The sequence below is a fragment of the Sabethes cyaneus genome, chromosome 2 (genome assembly GCF_943734655.1).
Source record: "Sabethes cyaneus chromosome 2, idSabCyanKW18_F2, whole genome shotgun sequence".
NCBI lineage: Eukaryota > Metazoa > Arthropoda > Insecta > Diptera > Culicidae > Sabethes > Sabethes cyaneus.
The window spans coordinates 211,636,139-211,657,513 of record NC_071354.1 but is presented as its reverse complement, the minus strand read 5'-3'; the positions used below and the strand labels follow the sequence as shown (position 1 = coordinate 211,657,513).

The window sequence follows — 21,375 nt, the reverse complement described above, 5'->3', positions numbered from 1 at the left end:
ATCCACACGACGATGCTCCGACCGTAAAGTGCAACAGATGCTAAAAATGAAGACAACAAACAAGGTGGCCTCATCGTTTCGGGGAAAGTTCGAGCAACCGGCCCAACCGCCAAAAGAAGTACCTCTGCAAAATGAACATTTTTAGCGGTAGCATCAGTCGAGGCCAGCAGCAGAAAATCATCCAAAAGGAGCGGTTGAAGGCGTTCGTGAAAAACATCTTTCCAGCGAAGTGCGACGTTCTGGTCATAATGGATGACAAGACCTATGTGACGCTGGACGGAAACAATTAGTACGAGACCTGGTACTTTATGTTCCTCGCCATGGAGGTAAGCGATGACATAAAATATATCTACCGCATCAAGTTCCCGAAGGACCGTCGAGTCAGTAGCATCGTTCCACTAGGCTCGTAATTGTCCTGTACTCTAATAACCGACTGCGAAGTCTGCCGATAAAGAAGGGCCAATTCCTAAAGATGTCTATAACCCAATCCAAAGCTTTGCTTTTTTTTAATTACCTTCGATTGACCGCGATAGAGTTCATTTATAATGAAGAGAGCGAATGGATAAGATTTTGAAATGAACGCTAACCGTAGTTGGAAAATCAAGAACCAATTTCACTGAATTGTGTTCGTTTTTGGTTCCAAACTCAGCCAGCTTATCCGCTGTTCCTACTTTTAGAGACCTACTCTCGGTTCGTGTGATTGATTTTATGAGTCAAACTTTCCGAATTTCTGTTCGAGTCTTGTTTTTTTTTCTTGTGTGTGTAACATTATTCCTATATTTGGTTTGTTTTTTTTCTTCTTTTCTTTATCATATGGTTGCGCTGAAAAAGAGCTTTTTCAGTGTGGATTTTCGTTTTGTTTTTTTTTCTCTATGGCTTTAACTGCTGTGATGTTTTAATATCTTCTGCATTTTCTTTTTCTTTTTAACTAGACTTAGGTGAACTCGAATAAATTGGGTTTCATTTTGTCTCTACGAATCCGAGCGAAACGCGATTGTAACGGCTTGTGGCCGGCTCTCTATCTGTGTGTACTGTTTACGGTTAATTTCATTAGTATAAAAATATCACCATTGGGATACGTGTGTAATATAACGCTGCTTGTTCAGAATTATTTACTGGATTATTACTGCTCCCGTTCGAAGATAGAAACGTTTTACTACGAAGGATGTCGTTTGTTCTCGTTTGTCGGACCGGAGCGAATGAGAAAGTAGGCTACACGAATGGGGGTTTGTAGTTGGGGGGAACGTGGGGGAGCTTGGAGTGTGCAAATAGTTAAAATGGTTTTAACCTATATAAAGAGTAGTTTGCAAGACGTCCATTCTAGCGTTTGTTCTGGTTTCTGGGTGAATCTGTGCCTGCATACGATTTACATTCAAACAATCCTGTATGACACATTTTAATCACTTCAACCGGTGTGAAGCTTCGCTATTGAAATGAAACCTATTTAAAATCAGAGCACCGAACGATACAAAAATAATTATCTGCACTCGCGTCCTTCGCACATTTAATCGATCCGTGTATGTATAGATATTTACTGTTTGTGGTTTTTGGCAAATATATTGGAAGCATTCAGAGAATCAATTTTAATATAATAATTAATAATTAATTTCACATTAACTTTTTCAGCCTCTTCCTTGCACAGTTCCGATTCCGGTTTTCGCTTATCAGCCCAGTCAGTAAGCCCATCTCTTGTCTTCGATCTCGCACACGTTCGACTCCAACACTCATGTTTCTCCGACGCTGATCTGCGGGGAAATTTACGAGAAAATTTAATCGACGGCTCTTCTATGGCAGTGGCTGCTCTACGGGGAGATATATACTGGGAAAGGCAAAGTTTATTACACACCCTTGCCTTGCCTTGGTGCGACGACGAACGACGCCTCCTCAAGCTTCCCCTGGTGGATGCACATAATAGGGGCTTCTTTCGTACACATAAACCCTCCCAAACATCCGAACGTCGTCGCTTCAGATAGAGTGGTTTTTTGTTCCGCCTGCTGATTAAAACAACTCCCTGTCCCTTCCTTTCGGGTTGCGGGTGGTGAATCCTTCTGCTCCGGTGTCTTATCAAGCACAGAGCTCCCAGGAGCCAAATCCAATCTAGTGCAGGCAGGAGTGATTGACGCCGCATAAATGGAGTCCGCTCGTTTACACCCGTTGCGTTCGTGCTGTCGTTCGTTGAAAACCTGAACCGAAACCGATTTCTTACCCCAGTCCGCTCAGTCCTAGTCCGAGAGTTGTTCTACGGTCGTTTGCTTAGTTCGTACATAGTTTGCTTGTTTTTTTTATTTTAACGTAACAACCAAAACTCTACGCGGTTTACATATTGGAAATTTCAGTTAACAGGTTTTTTTTCGTTTTTTTTCAAGCTATCCGAGTAGTACTAGCAGTGGTCCTGCCTGAGCTGCTTATTCTCGGAACCTGAAGAGATCCTAACACTTTAATCGAATTTCGAAAACTTGTTTGTTTTGATTTTCTACGTTGTTTTTAGTAATAACTTGAATGCAGTGAATTTGCGTGAGTGTGTGTTATTTGTTTTGTTATAAGGTTTGTAGTTTGGAAAATGTTTTTCGCTCCTAGACTCATTCAATTCGCCATTTTTTTGCTTTGTCTTGATGTTTACTGTGAAGATACTTTTTGTAGTTTTAGCTTTGCATTTCATTAACTATAGCTTCTTGGTTAGCTGCTAGCTGCTTATGACCTAGTCATGATTTCCGCCTGGTTCTGCTTTGTTTTAGTTCTTGCGTTTTCACACGTGTACGTGTTTCTAAGTGTTGGTTTATGAATTAGGAATATTTCTCGTTACTTTTCTATGTTAATCATCAATAACGGTAAAATCTAGTGTTTCCTTTTTTGTCTCTTGTATACGTATAAAAAAGAACCGAAACTGTAAATAGGTAAAAATAAACCCTAAAAATTTCTTATACTTTTGTTGTTATATTTTATCCTCATTTCTCTTACCTTCCGTGTTTTTTTTTTGTTTGTCATGTTCGATACAAGTGTGTGCTGTGTGAATGTCATAATTTTTAGTGTTTCGGGTTCGATCCTAGCTCCTGTTAGACCCTAGCGTTTGTTCTGTAGTTTTTCATTTATCATCTAGTTTGCGTTCTTCGCGGTGTACTATCGCATTTGCATGTTGTCGTCGTCGTCGTCGCCATCGTCGCCGTTTTATCTGCACCTACTTCTCTTCGCCGAGTAGTACCAGATCATCCGCAACGACGTCGCTCACGTGCAGATAGATGATCCAGTACATCAGATTGAAGCACACGAAGCAGACCGGGAAAACGATACGGGAGTACTTGTCGATGTCTGAGGGCGTAATTCCTAATAGTTTGTTGATGTCCTGAAAGATGGAGAAAACATAAATTTAGAATGATTTCAATACAAAATATTCGAGATACGAACAAAGTTTCTTATCTATGTAAACGATTTATGGTTTTATGTTAAATGGTTGAACTGCTTCTATAACTGAGCGTCTATATAGCCCCAATCCCAATCCCAATCCCAATCCCAATCCCAATCCCAATCCCAATCCCAATCCCAATCCCAATCCCAATCCCAATCCCAATCCCAATCCCAATCCCAATCCCAATCCCAATCCCAATCCCAATCCCAATCCCAATCCCAATCCCAATCCCAATCCCAATCCCAATCCCAATCCCAATCCCAATCCCAATCCCAATCCCAATCCCAATCCCAATCCCAATCCCAATCCCAATCCCAATCCCAATCCCAATCCCAATCCCAATCCCAATCCCAATCCCAATCCCAATCCCAATCCCAATCCCAATCCCAATCCCAATCCCAATCCCAATCCCAATCCCAATCCCAATCCCAATCCCAATCCCAATCCCAATCCCAATCCCAATCCCAATCCCAATCCCAATCCCAATCCCAATCCCAATCCCAATCCCAATCCCAATCCCAATCCCAATCCCAATCCCAATCCCAATCCCAATCCCAATCCCAATCCCAATCCCAATCCCAATCCCAATCCCAATCCCAATCCCAATCCCAATCCCAATCCCAATCCCAATCCCAATCCCAATCCCAATCCCAATCCCAATCCCAATCGCAATCCCAATCCCAATTCCAATTCCAATCCCAATCCCAATCCCAATCCCAATCCCAATCCCAATCCCAATGAAACTATTTAAGCAGATTTATGCGACACTGGATGGGACAAAATCATACTTCAGAATAGCGAATGGGACCTAGACCACTTTCGTGACGTTGGATAGACTGAAGCAAGGAGATGCACTCTTTGATCTAGAATCTTACATGCTTCTTGGATTGCGGATGATGTCGATATCATCGGATTCAACCGTAGAGCAGTAGAAGTGGTCTTTAGGCCTTTTAAATGGGAAGCATTGAGACTGTAACAATCTATTAACACTACCAAAATCAAGTACATTGTTGCTGTCAGGGAACGTGGGAGTCCTAGTGGTGTTGGTGCAAGGTGGAGCTGGAACGGTATGAAGTAGTGGAGGAATTTATATATTTTGGTACGTTCATGACATGTGGAAACAATGTAAGTCGCGAAATAAATCGACATGTTGCAGCTGCGAAAAGAGCTTTAGGCACATTAAGTAGCCACCTGGAGTTCTGTCGCTCACAAACTTGGTCCAAACTAGTCGACGATTACTTGGAGTTTTTCAGTGTGAGACAATACAAGCATGCTGATTCCGTAATATTCCATGCATCCATGGTTTCAACGTATTCTGTACGAATTTTCTGTGGAATTCCTCACAGACAAGGACAACGCACATGGTAGAAAGACGAGGAGCCCCAGAAACATCATGAGAACCTTTTTCGTTCTACTTCGAGATTGGAAGATGAAGAATGTGGCCCAGACGAGTCTATAACATGTTTTACGCAGTATATAAACAGGCTGAGCTAATGAAGGTTGCCAGCTGCAGTGGGCTGGACACATGGCGAAAATGCCCGACGGAAGATCAGTCAAAGATATTTTCAGTAAACAAGCAGGAAGTGGTCGTTGATTTCGGGGCAGCCGGTGGGTGTGCACTGTAGATAAAGACACGCGTTCATTGGTCTGCAATATCCTAGACCTAAACTTTGGAACCGGATGCGGGATTGAATTTTGTATGCGGAATTAGGAAAGACCTAGAACTTCTCCTGTCAAGTTTAAATACTTCAGTTATTAAACTAAACCTGGGACTGCAATATCGGGTTAGAAAAACCTATTTCCACTCACCTTGCCCGGGTGTATCAGATGCTGCGGTGCACCCGATTCCTCGTCCGGTCCGCCTCCGCCGCCGCCCGGTGGGCCACCCCCACCGCCCGGCGGTCCCCCGCCGCCCCGTCCGCCGTTGATCGTGTTCTCCAGCGTGCCGCCTTTCGAGTGCGCCTTCGGGTCATGCACCTTAAAGCGCACCTCTTGGAATAGTGGACCTACAATAGAACAACCTCGTGATCCCGCGATATTATGGGGGGGCACATTGGACATCGTACCGCTACGGCTGCCCATCTGCTGTTTCGGCGTGTGCTGATGGCCGTGGCTGTGCCCGTGGCCATGGCCGTGGCTGTGATCGCTGGTCGGTGGCGGTGGAGGCGGATGGTTGGCGTCCGCCGCCTGTTGCTTTTTCTGCTCAGCGATTTTCTGGATCGCCATGAAGCGCTGCTTGCGCATCTGTATCCGTTTCGCCATATAACCGACGGTGGCGTATTCTGTGATTTCGTGTTTCGGTTCGGAAAAATTATTTAGTGCAAAAATTGCAGTATGTAGTGGAATAAAAGAAAAGAATGGATCAGTATCGTGGAAAATTATCCTTCAGTGGATTCAACAACAAACAGTATCAAAACGAGAATTGTGGTTCAAACAAACACCTAGTCGAAAGCACACGTACACACAAATTACGTTTACATCCAGAATTGATTCATGAGAGATAGAGAATTCGAGCGATGGATGAGCGGTTTTTTGTTTTGTTGGTATTTAGCACTGGTTCAGCCTAGCTTCTGTTCCATACAACTAGATCTACTACTGGATGATTGATGCGATATCACTATGATGTATGATGTATGACAGTTGCCGTGACCAGTCAAAAAGACAGAACGGACAGACAGAACGTGGTAGCAAAGTGATTAACAACATGGCGAGTGTTCGGCCAGTTTTCCGCAATTTCCAAACTCATCCAAAATCAAGACCCGCAACCTTTAAGATCCCCCGTCCTAGTGGGGGGTTCACAAGTTTCCGGTCCGCTTTGAATGAGTGAACTGAATGATTGTGGCAGCTGATGGTGAAATTCCGGAAAACTGACCGCCCTCTGGAAGCGTTCACACGACGACCTACGCACGACTAGGTGATTGGAAAATGGATGCAGATGAGCTGAACTCGAAACTCGGAATGTGTAGGTATATGCTGAATGTGTATGGTTGTCTTGAGGTGGATGAGAGATGAGAAATTCGATAAATTCATCAAATCAACTAAAAGTAACGCTATTGTTCACCACCACGTGCCGTATTTTCTTTTGCTAATTTACAATTGCACTAGCTGACCGCTTTTTGAACCTTCCCTGGTCAGCTGTCCGGTTGCATTCATCGTGGGTTGATTGATTGACTGTTGTTGGCTTTTTGGAATTTCCTTTTGAAACTGAATTGATTTTCTGGTTTTCGTTAGCAATGATGACTATATTGAATGTATTCTTCTGCAATCGTTCTTCTGTCCTACTTATTTTGGCGTGTGCGTATCGTTTCGAACCGGAGACGGATGGGTAGTTCTGGCTCGGAAGATGCTGGGCACCACCCACCGTTCGACCGATTCGAGACGATTATGGTTTTTGCTCTCATGGGTGCGTTAAAAGCTCTACCTACTGTAGTAGTTTAGTTTTAAAGTTGGTGTAAGAGAGATATAGGCAGGAGAGAGATAATTATGTTTCGACTGTGCTGATTTGGAATGTTTTCTTGGTATTGGATTTTGCTTGTTTCTTTCAAGATGTCATTCAATAAATTCATCAGATCGAGAATAAGCCGCACGCCGGAGAATGCCTTGGGTGGAGCCACTGCTGGAGTGAAAGTGCTGGTGGTTTTTATAATTGGTGGTCACTTTGAAGCTGGTGTTTAAGGTATTGTTAAGAGAGGCAAAATACCTTCTCTTAGTATTTTTTTTCTGAACGAGTACGTTTGTGGATCTGCTCTATACAGCAATGTGAATGAAAATCGTTATGTATTTGATTTTTGAGTTTTGAACACTCGTACAGGAATTATTTTATACATTTTGCGGTAGCTAAATGAGTTTTCTAAAGTAAGATTTATAGGTTATGTTAGGTTTTGGAAATCTGTTTTTTAACAATCGTGTCTTGAAGTCGTGGACCTATCAAAGTATCAAAGTTAACTTTGTTAAAGTAGATGAGGAATATCAAAGGACCGAAATGACTGCCTTGTGGGATATCAAAATGAGCAGTCAAAAATCCTGTAAGAAGGGTGCCGATATTCTTTTTCGGTGACGATCGGATAGGTATGATATGAATGGACAACGGGCTTCCGATGCATATAATCTGAGACTCAAGAGTCCTGGAGCATTTTGGCATAGAACCATGTTGGTTATCTGCGATATACCGTTTAAAAGAGCTAAATACTTCAAACTCGACAATCTCAACGTTATATTGCTTTGCATCAAACACCAGATTTAGACTTTTGAATTTTTTCAACTGTCGTTGCTTAATTGCATTTTAGGAGAGTATTTGCAGCACTGCTAAGTGCAAGTGTGTAATAAGAGTTAATAAAATCAATGCCTAATAAGCAAAACTAAATAAGCAAAACAGACTGGCTCAAAGCTGCGAATTGGACCGAATTTACAAGCAAACTCTTGGCAAATGCCGGCTAAAGCAATCAATAATGCCAATAATCTAAATAACATTTTATGAAATTATTCAGAAGTCTAATTCATTTTATGCAATAAAAATCTCTAGACGATACGATTTATCCTATGAACTTTTAGTTTGCAACATAACGAAATATTCGAGAGAAATTGAAATTTAGTGCTAATAACTTATTAGATGCTTTACATGTGCTGAATAAAAATTTCTCAAATAAGTTTATGCAGCGGACGTTGTACAAAAAATTACATACCGAATCACATAACGGTTTAGCAATTATTAATTCATTGATTTAAAAAAATACATTCAACATACATACATACATTCTTCAACGCTTATACACACGAGTATGTATTTTTGGTTATGTTTGTTCCACACTTGATAATTTGGATTGGACTTGCAAATGATTGTCGAAACATCCTGCGTCTGACTTCAAATTATTTAAGACGCGTTCGTCGACAGTTTATGTGGGGCTTGATTTCAATTCAAATCCACTTGTGGGTGAATTTTTTGTTATGCCATTGCATTAAGCTCTGACAGTTCCCATCGAAAATCAAATATAATGAAATTCAGTCAAAATTCTTTTCTCATTTTGTGGCGTGGAAGGCATTTTATAAGAGTGCTTTCTGTAGTAGATATATCTTACAAGCCTTGATAGATCGATTTCATTGAAGAATCTGAACGAAAATTGCGCAAAATTAAATTTCACATGCCGACGAATCGCTAAAACTAAAGTTCAATTACTAGTTGCCACTGTGGAGCTGTTGTTTTCGTTACAGACTGAAAAGGGCTAGTATACTATTAAATGAATATCATATGTTAACTTTTGTTGTTTTTTTGAACTATATGACATGATTTTAAATTTTAAATTGGTACCGGTAAACGGTGTAACTTGCAGAAATACCATATTGGTCGAATTTATTGCATTTTATGTTTTATAACTTCAACTTTTAAGCAATATCAGTTACTAAAACTGGTTGATAGAGCTGACCTATCGAGGTTTAGCAACTGTCATGTTCAGGTTTGACCTGCTCTTTTTGCTTCGATTTTGCTCTTTTGATTGTTGCACCTCAGCCAAGCAGAAACTTAAAAAAAATTGTATGGGCCATTTATAGAGTTAGTTATTATCTGCAATATTGTTGAAATAAGCATTGCTATATTTTTTGTACTTAAGGCGCTATAATGCCTCTTCCCTTTTGGTAGCAAAAAAAGCGTCTTGATTTTATTTATCTGTAATATGTTTCTTTCCTCAGTTTGTTTGTATTGCGGGTCTTTTTTTCGCAATCAATGTCCACTTAACCCAAGCAACAATTCCAAAACCACTTGGTTTTACGTGAATTTTAAAATGGTTTTATTGCGGTATTAATCATTACCTCTGGTTTTATCATGGTATTACGCAATAATAAGATAATACGAGGTAAAATACACTTGAAGCTAGCTATAAAACTATAATAAAACTGTTAATCAAGCAAAATTATAGTGGTTGCTTATATTACCAGATTACCACAATAAAATTAGTTGACTACGGCACATCTCTTATAAAACTTCCGATAAATGTGGCGCAGCAATACAATATGCGGTTACTTGTCAAACCGCAATAAATCGGTTAGTTTTATGGGGCTATTAATATGGTAGCACCCTGAACAAACATATTTATCGCCGCTATTTGGAGGAATATTCAATTTCAACACCGAAAATGCAATTTTTTTATGCGAGACCATATTGTCGTATTCTAGTAGTTTTTAACCCGCAAACAATAAATCATCAAAGTAAAGTTTGAGCTGCAAAAAGAAAGGTTTTTACTATCAATTCCTTTTTATGTCACAAGATGCACTAATTTAATTGACTAATCGAATATTTATTTTGTTAAAACAACCAGTTTTCAAAAACTGCAAAATTTCAGTGGCCCGCTGATTTTATCCACCTATCAGATCGATAATGCACGATAAAATTTAATGCGCATATGCTGCACAATTACAGAAACCGTTGAAAATAACCGAATCGACCAGAATGATCTGACAGTAAAACTTAAACTTTTCTGTTTACGGATGTATTTTCAAGCTAATAAAACTTGCAGACTGATTTATATTTTTTTATCATAGGAAGCTTTATGGTTTATAGCTTTATCGAACAAAGCAAAAAGCTTCCTTAACTTATGGCGGTTATGATCAAAATATAATCGAATATAATATATTATAATCAAAAGCGAAAAATATAATCGGTTTTATTGCTGCCTTCATTGGAGCGTGATAAACCAAATTGAGTTTGTTACCTGACTCTTAGAGGTCATGAAAACCTTCTGAAGAGTGGGCTAACTTTTTTCCTTATATGGACTCATCGCTGCCCGAGTGCTTGCTGTAACCTGCACTGCATTTCTTTTTACAATATTGCTAATGAGTCAGCGATATGCTTGTTAGTAATTTCATGCGTGCTTGTGTGTATTTTGGGCTTTACCCTTCCTTCTTCTTTCCTTTTTTCTAAAAAAACTTAATTTGCTGCTTAGGATTGTAATTAATTGCCATAAAATTGGACTTGGAGTTGGATATGACACTGTACTTGAAATTGGACATCAATTAGACTTTTTTTTCGTTAGATTATAGTCACTTTGTCAGCTTGGGTGCGTGACTTCTGCGGGGTAGGGATTTGAACTCGGGTCCTAGGCGTGAGAGGCGTGAATGCCAACCACTACGCCGGGATTGACCTTGAAATTGCTCTTAAACTCGAAGATAAAATTGTAATCAAATTAGGCTTGAAATGGGACCGAACAAGGCATTAAAATTGACTTGAGTTCGGAGGCCAAATTGGAATCCAATTACGCTTGAAATTGGCTTTAAAATGGGACATTAAAATTGGAACACTTCAAATTGGACTTGAAATTAGACCTGAAATTGAGCATTAAATCGGACTTTAAATTACTTTTGAAATTTGTCCTGAAAACGAACATGAAATTATATATGTTATTCTTGTTAACTTTTTCGGTGAGAAATAAGAATTAAAACTTAAACTTAAAACTAGACTTATACTTCAAATTGGACCTAAATTGGACTTGAAATTGCACTTCAAATCGGAGATGAATTAAGTAGGGTTTAAAATGGTGACATCAAATTGGACTTGAGATCGAAGGTAAAATTGGAATTAAATTTATCCTGAAATTGAATTTAAAATGAGATATTAGGCCGCATGAATAAAACAGTTTACTTTGCTTTTCCCGTGTAAACCTTATGGGAGAGTTTGCTCTAACTCTTTTATTCATTTGCAAAATTTTGTTAAACGCATTGATCTACCATCATATCAATATGCACGATAAAATTTAATGGGCATATGCTGCACAACTATGGAAATTTCTGGAAATTTATTATTAAATCGAACTGAATGATCTGACAGTAAAACTTTAACTTTTCTACTCACGAATGTATTTAATGTTAGCTGACGGACTAATTTAGTTTTTTACCAGAGCAAGCTGTATGCTTTATAGCTTTGATGCAACAAGTTTCATTAAATTTTGGCGGCGGTTATCAAGCAGCGAAAAGCGTAATCGGTTTTGCTGCTGCTTTCAGCACTGCGTGATAAGACTACCCTGATTCTTGAAGAGGTTATAGTAGCCTTCTGAAGAGTGGGCCACTTGGTCGGCAGTTTTATAGCGGTCATCAGAAAATTCTGGTGGGCTTTATAGTTTTATCAGCGGTTTTATGAAATGGGTCATGAAAACCACTAGAGGAACGTAACAAAACATTAAATTATTACTTGGGAATGATGTTTAATTGTTGCCCATAATTGTCTTATACTCTGATAGTCGGCTGTGAAGTCTGTCAATATAGAATGATCAAGTCTTAGAAAGACGTTTAGCCCAAAGTTTTGCTTTTATACGGGTTTGATTTAGCGAGATGGCGTCCAAACAAGAGGAGCAATGCATCAAAATTTTGCTAGTGCATCGCGACAATCCTATAATTACTGGCACGTTGAGATAGCGAAATCATAAAAGTTGCCAAGTCAACTGTCATCAGCGTAGTAAAAATATTCGAGGAATGTGCGTCGAAAGCCAGGAAGCCTCGAATGAGGGCAGATCAAAAATTGTATACCGCAGACACAGCATAAGCCGTGACCAGCGCTTTCAAGCGGAACCCCAACCTTTTCTTCTGAGATATTACAAACAAGTTAGGGGTATCGTATGTAACCGTGTTTGGTTCGATGCACGGTGGTGACTCCAAATTGCGATAATAAACAAAATAAGACGGCCTAAACACGATCCCGGAAGCTGTACACGACCATGCTGACCAAGTTTAAATGCGTTGTGGTGAACAGCGTATTCGACTGACAACGAAATAATGATTTCAAACAGTTTCTTTATCAAATTTTTCCAACGCAACTGGACGGGCAGACATTTTCAAGCATATGAAACCGTTGAAGTTTGCTAAGAAATATTTAAAGTGACAAGCTATCCGAGGCTTAAAATGTAGCATTTTCATTGCAACTAAAACTGTCGATTAGGAAATGTACGTGGTCGAGCATCTGGAAAATTCTATGCCTATTTTGAAGCATCACAATTTTTCCGTGCTGTTTTGGCCGGATTTGGCATCTTGGTTAACCGCCCAGTTAGCTTCGAGGTACAATGCTGGTCTAACAAGCCAGTCGTCGTATGTTAGAATCTTGGACAGGCGGTGCTTGCTAGATAGTCAGTAGGATCGTTGCACTGGCCCCGTTATCTTCCTGTACTACTGTCCTGTATTTACTGTACAACCGGCTGCGAAGTCTGTCGATAAAGAAAGGTTAGACGGTATAAGCCCAAGGATTTGCTTTTTTGGCATCCTGGTATTACTCAACAAGAGTTACAACCTGAAGGCAGGAGTTAAACGAAATGCCTAGCAATTCAGTCAACCGAAAGTTTAGCGTATTATTTTTTCACTAATACTAAATTTCATAACAAAAATAATTTGATTTGTAAGTATTTTTTTTACGATTTTTTTAGACAACCACTTCAGTTCAGTCAACGTTCGGATCAACCACCTTAAACTGGGAACCCATCCATCGCTGGGTATTTTTTTATTGCCACCCACTTCAACCCACAACAAACGAGATCCACCCGGCCGGCGGCGACGGCTCCACGGAAAAGGCATTTCCCGGCGTGCTGCAAAACAAAACCAAAAAAGAGAGATACAACAGAATCGAGTGCGAGTTCGAGTACTACGCGTAAGTTCTTTTGCGGGGCTTGCGTTTTTTTTTGTTCAAGCTTATTTATTTATTAATTTTTTTTTGCATCATCTATTTGTTTTCGACAGTGTCAAAAGTTCGCTGACAAAAAAATAAAACAACAAACGAATAATAATAAACGGTAGTAGATATATAGGAAACGTAATTTGTAAGAGAACGAGAAAAAGAGAGAGAGAATGAAAAAAACAAAGGTTTTATTGCAACTGCTTGCGGGAAGGGAAACGCAAGACGGAAAGAAAAACGGTTTTCATCGGAAACAAGCGAAATATAGCGATTTGGCTGAGCATAGATGAATTTATCGAATTTGTTTCTGGCTGTATATTGGGTTTCGGTTTGCTTGCTTGTATTATTTTTTTTTATTACTCTGATATAGAAAGAGGGGTGAGGCGATTGAAACGTGAGGTGTAGCATATATTGATATACGATATCGGAACACAACGTTTCGATTATTGCTCTAGCAGGTAGGTCGTTAGCTGCCTGATTTTTGGGCGGTTTGCAAGTTACGCGCGGGGCATTCTCAGTCGAAGGTGAGACCCAGTTCGAGCAAATCCGAGTCTAGGTTCAGGTTGCTCGCATGGTGTTCGGACTAAGTTGCTATGTGGTCGTAAGGTTCTGTTTCTGTTTTTGATTTCAAATAGCAATAGATCGACTAGTTATCGCCAGTTAGTATGCAACAATGCGTGAAGTGCCAGTGCTGAGCTCGAATGTAAGTTGCTTTAATTTGCATAGGGTGAGTAAATGGATTTTTTTTTCAAAAAATTTAACTGACTTTTGTTTGTCTCGAATTAAGCGCTAATATCTCAACTCCTTCTCTATGAGGATGATTTGTGAGTATTGTCTTGGAGCACTTCACAATGCACGAGTTTCGTCTGACTTTGAAAAAGCTTGGGTCTTCCGGTTGTTTTTTCGTATCGTTCAGACTTCGATTAATTTGGGAGTTTTCATCCTACACTGTTTTTTTTACATTATTTTTTTTTTGCTTTAAATTAGCGTTCAGGGAAATTCATTCTCAGGCCAGTTAAGGGATGAGCCTTCGCGAACAGGGCTCTAACACTTGGCGGAAAAGCAACAAATGGTTAAGCAAAAGCTGTTCAAAAATTAAATCATGCAAGACTAATTTTTGGAACAGCTTTCTACGGCCCCCGAGGTTAGAACCCTGATGGCCAACGAAGGCATTGCATGACAGTGTGGGATGAAAATTCGCCGTGCCTCAACAAACTTCTAAGTACATGGATTAACACAAACACGAAAGAGACTGGTTATTTGTACAGTAGCAAATAGTGAATATATATAGATATAAAAATATGTATATATAAGTAAGAAAATTGTTATATACCCAGCAGACTGGCAAATACCATGACGAAGCATGTGCCTAAATATACGTCAATCGATTTTACATAAGATATTTTCGGTAAGGCAGCATTCGTTGACGACATCAGTGTTGTCATTGTCAAGACTGTGGTTACACCTAATGCAACACGTGCTGGTGTAGCATTTCTATTTAGCCAAAATGATACCCACGATATGATTACAATTAATCCGGATGGTATGTAAATCTGAATGAGATAATAACCCATCGAACGTACAAACTGTATTTCACATGCTAAACGTGAATAATTTCCTATAAGAACAGAAAAGGGGTTTTATTACAGACAATGTTTCAGTTAGTTTGGTTATCGGTTGATTATTTGAGAATGAGAACAAGTATTATATAAAGGTTTGTAATAATAATAATAATAATAATAATAATAGATAGAGTAATTGGTTAGTAGGGAAAAGGGTTCAAAACAGAAAAACAAATCGAAAAAATGACAGATTAAAAGGGAACAGGGTAATACCGTTTTTATTTTGGAACGGGAGAATGACTTATTTTTTAACCGTATAATGTAAGAGATAGGTATGAAGTGAAGCAGGTTGCATTATTATTTTATGATGAGTGAAAATGATGAGTTTTTTTCCTTCAGGTAGGATAGGTATTCTGTGAGCTGGGTGGCGTTGTGAAGGTGATTTTTTTTATCTTAATTAAAATTTTGAACTAACAGGAAAATGCACATTTCTTAATCGTAGCACGAAGGGTGACGTTTATGAGTGAGCTTTTCGCAATTTTCTGACAGCTCAATCAGCCAGCTCAAACCGTTTGGATTGAATCACAAAAGTCAACCTTCGTCCAACCGAAAGTGGAAAGAAAATCGAAATAAGCGCACGCAATTGTGTTTTCTTTTTCTTTATTGGTAAAAATTTAATTGAACAAGTGAAAAAAGAAGTAATTTAAAAGGTGCTTATTAAAAAACAGAAGCGAAAAAACGTTGTAAAGTGATACGTTGTCGATCTCTTTCGAGAAGTAGGCATCACTTCGGTGAGAGAGTACGATTGATGGTGCAAATCGATACGAAACGGAATCGATGTGATGTGTAAATAAAGTCGGAAAACGTAAATAATAACGTTTAAAGATATAATAACAATGATGAAGGAAAAATTGTTTAAAAATCATTTCTTGTATTAGTAAAAAATCTCTTTCAGCTAATTTGTATGCAAATAGATTTGATTCGATCATGCATAAGTAAATATAATTCTTGATTTTATTTTTCTTTTGTTTTCGGAATCTCGAACAGTAAGGTAATCCAGATATGACGGTCCAATAATGTGTATTTGTTTGTTTGTTTGACTTTTTTTTGTGGTTTCGAAAAACAAAAAATAAATTCACACTCTCTTATAGCGATTCTTTTGAATGTAAGAAATTGCTTTAGCAGGATCTAAAGTTTTTTATTTCTAAATAAAACTGAAAAAGCGGTCAATCTAATTAGTATACTGTTGGAAAAAAAGAAAGGCGCATACAGGAAAGAAAGATTGAGGCATCAGGCTTTAGAATTAAAACCATAACAGGCTCTCTAGCACTTTGATGGGTTTGCTCCATATTTTTTTGTTTTCATTTTAATCGGTTGATCCAGTTTGGAAAAAAATCATGCATAGTCATTAGCCTAGCACAAAACTAAAGCAGCTCGTATCAGTGGATGGGCTAACTTTTTCGAAAATAAAGGTATAATGGTAAAAGCTAGAATTTAAGGGAGTGTTTCATCCTACTCTATCGGAATTGTTTGAAAAAAAAAAAACAAAAAAAAAATTTTTTTTCTTGTCAATCAACCGGTAGAATATATCTACAAAAAACGGTAAAACAGGGAGGGAAATTAGCTCACTAGAAAACTAAGGAAGAGTAAAAAAAAGCGTTCGCAGTCTAAAAGAGCTCTATCGGTAAATGGTATAGAAAATCCAATTAAAATCTGTTTAGCATAATTTGCTTGCTTTCCTCTACACTTGGTATGTATCGCGTCGAGCACGGAAAATTAACGGTAATTTATGAGCGAGAGAGAAAATCTATTAAGGAAAAAAGTATACAACGGTAACACTGAGAGAAAGAGAGAGAGTGAGTGGTGAGGTGGGTGGATTGATGGATGGATGGATGGATGGATGAAATCGCCTGTTACATGATGAGAACGAGCTGAGCTGGCGGCGGATGATGACGGATTTATGACGAATCGGTTTTTGATGAAAACGGCAGGATCGGAAATTATTTGTATCCTCTAGTTTACGGTACACTTGAGGGGGGTACGTGTTTCCGCGAACCACAATGCCTAATTTTGGCCTTTAATTTCGATTACTGTTGGTAGGACTTCTGTATTCTGTAAAGTAAAGCCTGTCCTTGCTAGTCCCCGGACAAACCGTAATAAGCCAGCAGAAAAAAAAAACAGATTAGAATATGAGACAGACAGGCGGAACGGAAAGCGGCAGCATTCCTGCATACTTAGTCCCTTCTGTTAGGCCAATTTAATTCCGGATTAGGTGTTTTGCTTGGATGATGGTACCTTTTTCTTCCGAGCTGACCGGCTGTGACTAAGAGTCCGCATATCTTTTAGTTTAATGCGAGAAGGAAAACTGAGTGGGATTGCAAAATGATGAGCGATTGAGTGCGAGTGAGTTGGAAAGGAAGGGTGACTAAATCAAAAAGATCTTATTTCTGCTTCATTTTCGAGAACGATGAATGATGCTTCCCAATCCGAAACATTGCTGTGAAAGCCTGATGATATATCCCGGTACGATATGAAACGACACAGGAGAAGTGAATAAAAAAGAAAAGAATCTTGACGGCCACCAGTCACGCGACGGTTGCCGAGCCGTTCAAAACGTACGTAGCAGAAGGAAATTTGCTTTGATAAGTTTTCGATTGCCAATTCGGAAATAGCAGAATGATTAGGGATGATTTGGATTTCTAGCCTTCGTTTATTTTTTTTTTCGTTCATAACAAACCCAAGAAGGATGAAAGGATACAGTTTGGGGACCGACCGTGGCGTGTCGTCGAGATGGCTTGAATGAGCCTCTGATGTCCGAGTGGGTGCGAACATAAGTGGAAATCTTCAGATCCATTCAAATTGTATCCTTTTTTTCATCGGGGAGGGAATTCGTTTTTAGTCGATTTTGCCGTATCGAAATAGGAAACAGAAGGATGATGATGTTTTTACATGTTATATAGATTATTATTAAATTATGTGGTTGCTTGCTGATGGGTTTTCATAATTTTAAACCTAAATAGATGGAAGTTTTTCGCATTATTGGTTTCTTGTGGGTTTTTTGGTTGTGTATAATTAATGTATGGTATAAAACTTTTGGGTTATTCTCATCGATACACACCCAGGCATTGAGATCATTCGTCGCGGCTATCGTGGAACAGTGGAAAAATATTGCTGGTTTGTACTCTCTCGTAGGTGTAGCTATATAGGATATTGAGGAGCTTTGAATATAGGTTCGAACCTCTTAGAATTAAATGCTCTTCTTTAATATTAGACATTAGGAGCGGCATACATACACAGAATAGGGAATGTATGTCGAAAAAATAACATTTCATTAAATATTCAGTATTAAAATTCACATTTGACACTAAATATAGTATTAATTCGTGTAAATGAATGGTGCTATCTTTTTGTTCATTAAACAAAACTCCAAAATTAATGTAAAACTCTTTTTTATCTTTTAGATGTTTTCCTATTTCTTTATCTAACTGCTTTTTCCCATTTTTCCCTCTTTTTTGTGGTTTAAATGTTGAAATTACTTTCCTGTTTGGCATATACTTTATGCTTTTCTGATTTACTTTCTCGATTGTTCATTATTCTTTATATGGCATGTCCTTTTTTTCTATTACCTCCAACCAATTTTCTTTCCTCTCCTGTTTGCTCATTTTCGGCTGTATCTTATTTTATTTTCTTTTTATCTTTTTGTTTATCTCTTTTCTTCAGATTTGCTATGTTATATTCCATGTCTCGTTTTCTAATATAGTTTACATTTCAGTTTTCTGTTTTCTTTTTTTATTGATTTCCTCCACTTTCTTTTCAATTTTGCTTTTCAATCTTCTTCATATTTTTAAAAGATTATTTCGTTTACTTTTTGTTATTTATTTTCAATTCACCTTTCCTTTTGCAACTCCTCATATGGCATATGCATTTTTCATTTTATTTTCATTTTTTTAATTCAAAATTCCATGTTCAGTTCTTTGATTCCCTTTCCACGGATGTTTCCCTTTTACAATTTTCCTCTCGTTTTTAGCGATTGCATTGCATTATTTTCTTTTCCATCAACTTTCTGATTTTTTTTATTCATCTCCCAAATCGTTATGCCATCTTTATTTCCTATTTCCCTCTCCATCTATATCTGCAAGTTTGCATCTTAATTGTTTTGCCATTTTTTACTCCTTTCTGCTGGCTAATTAATCATTCTTCTTGTTCATTTGCTCCTTCCATTTCGGATTAGATTTACTTTTTCAATTTTATTTTCCACTTCATCCTATATTTTCGATTTCATTTCTCCGTATTCTTTTTTACTACTTCCTTTTAGCTATCGTTTTTTCTTTAATATTTTCATTTCTATTTCGTGCTACAATATTCTAGTTTTCCAAACAATCTAGAGTTTTGCGTATTTTAGTAAAAACTCACATATGAGCAAAGCTGAGATTTTTTCAATTGATTTTGCTGTTAGGTAGTAGTCGAATCAAATGTAAAGCGAAAATATAGATATTCTCATTTCATTATACTACTATGTAGCAGTAAATTTGAGTGAAAAAGTCTCTCCTGTGCTCATACTGTTGTTTTCAATTCTAATTTTTATCGATTCTTAACTGAATTCCATATCCTTATCCTCCATATATAAAGAAGGTATATTTTCTATTTCACATATATTATTTAGCTTAATTTTTGCGATATGTTGTCGCCTTTTTCAAATATATTTTCTATTTCTGTTTTACCACTACTTTTATTTATTTTTTCTTAGTTTCCTTAATTCCCTTTTCCGTTTAGTTTTGAGATTTATTTTCTGTTTCGTGATCTACTGGCAGTGATGGTAAAAATTCAAAATCTCAAAGCTTCAAAAATCAAAATCAACTGTTAATCATGTTAACTGGATCCTATATAGAAAAACTCATGTTTTTTTGTTTTCTTAACAAAAAGCACAAAACTCACACATATTTCTTCCCGCTTGATCACATTCTGATTTGCTTCAACTGCTACTCGGAGCTATGCACATATACATACAAATTCGTTGTTGAACAGCTTAGGCATTCTCTCATGCGATACGTAGCTGTGAGTGAGCGTGACTGAAAGAATCACTAAATAATTCGCAAAGTTAAACTAAAACACACAACACACATTCCAGCGTTACGGGACACCATGCATACTACGCATATCAGTTCCCATTTCACCAAATTCCTGGTACACAACTTGAAAATAACTTTCCCTTCTGTCACCTATTTTGCAAGAGATTTGTCATAAATTTGATAAAATAGTAACCAATTTACACAATACCAATGGTTGCGAGTTGTGTCCCGTAACGCTGGAATGTGTCAATTTCATGTTTATCTAATTCTTATTTTCACTTTCTAGTTAAGAAAATGTCAATTCCCGCGAAGGAAAAATGTAAATTCCACCAATATGTTTGCCATCTTAATTCATCCCAAGCAACAATGTGAGTTTTATTGTACTCTTATCGTGATCTTCAAGACCAATTTTGGTCTTAAATGCCATCATAAGAGTGTAATAAAACCCAAATTGTTACTTGGGATGAATGTGTGAGGCATTTTTCGCTGCTGATATTTTCTCTGACGGTAGATTCTCTTTCGCTCTCTGGTTCGTTGTATTAAATTAAGCAAAATGTTCACAGCTGAATTTGGTTCACATCGCATAGCAACAGAGACATCGCGTATAATAGCGAGAGAAATTCATGTGTGAGTTAGGCGCTTGTGATTGAGGTTGAAATTTCATGTGCTTGAAATCGCATTGAGCTGCTATGAATTTCTCAACACTGTCTACTGGTGTTACTTCTTCCATTTTCCTTGCATATTTTTATTTATTTGGCGTTTAGGGTACTTTCATTTGAGTAAAGGTGATCCCAACAACCATTATTTTGTGCCTTTTGGCCCTTTTAAAAAAATCATAACTTTCGACCTACTGAGTCTATTTCAATGATTTTGATATCAAATAAAAGATTATTCAATGACCTTTTTAAGTTTAACGTTAAAATTTCGGAATCTAGATTTAATTTCGAAATCGCAAAAAACTAATTTTATATAACAGTAGTTTTCTATAATCAGCGTGGGCGAAGGGTAGAAAAAAGTAATAAAACAAAAGTGTTGATGATGTCCGAATAGAATGGGACAAGTGGCGAAGGGAAAAGAGCGCAAAATTTGGAAAGGAATTGTCATTGTACCAACGCTTAAGTAGAAGTGTACCGTCCTTCTTTACCCAAGCTGATCGAACCAAGCTATAATTGGAGCCAATCATAACCGGATTCGAACTCAACTTCTCCTTCTAGGCCTTGTGGTTCGCAGATATTGGTGAACCTTGGAATTACAGCGGACTGGTTATAAATGGCTCCAATTATAGCTTGGTTTGGCTAGCGGATCCCCCAGCTTGGACGAAGAGAAACGGTACACAACTTCTTAAGCTTTGTTTCAATGACCCTCCCTTACCTAATTTTCTGCTCTTTCCCTTCACGCTTTGCTCCATTCTGTTTGGATCCTATCAATATCTTTGTTTCTTTTACCGTCTCCTACGCTGATTGTAAAAAAATTGCTGTCAAAAAAAAAATTTTTCATTTACTTTTCCGATTCATTGTATTTGCTATTTACACTTTCATTTCTCTAGTCTTTCTGTATTTTCCATTCTGATTATTGTCGTCCATTTCTGTTCTAAATAATTATTTGTTACCGTTACTTTTTTTCTTTTTCCAACTGTAATTTCTTATTGTTTTTATTATCTTTTACCATTTCATTTTAAAAGTAGCCTTTTCTTTTTTTGTT

At 37.9% G+C, this 21,375-nt stretch overlaps 1 protein-coding gene across 1 annotated transcript in view; it reads right to left on the bottom strand.

Moving 5' to 3' along the window:
* Positions 1-3,175: 3,175 nt before the first annotated feature.
* Positions 3,176-21,375, bottom strand: part of LOC128737317 (gamma-aminobutyric acid receptor subunit beta) — a 166,855-nt gene continuing 148,655 nt past the window's right edge. Inside the window, exons 7-10 of the mRNA XM_053831934.1 lie at positions 14,377-14,661; positions 5,470-5,685; positions 5,213-5,409; positions 3,176-3,340 (exon numbers count right to left, since the gene is read on the bottom strand). Coding sequence (XP_053687909.1) covers positions 3,176-3,340; positions 5,213-5,409; positions 5,470-5,685; positions 14,377-14,661 — 863 coding nt within the window. The remainder of the gene's footprint in view (positions 3,341-5,212; positions 5,410-5,469; positions 5,686-14,376; positions 14,662-21,375) is intronic.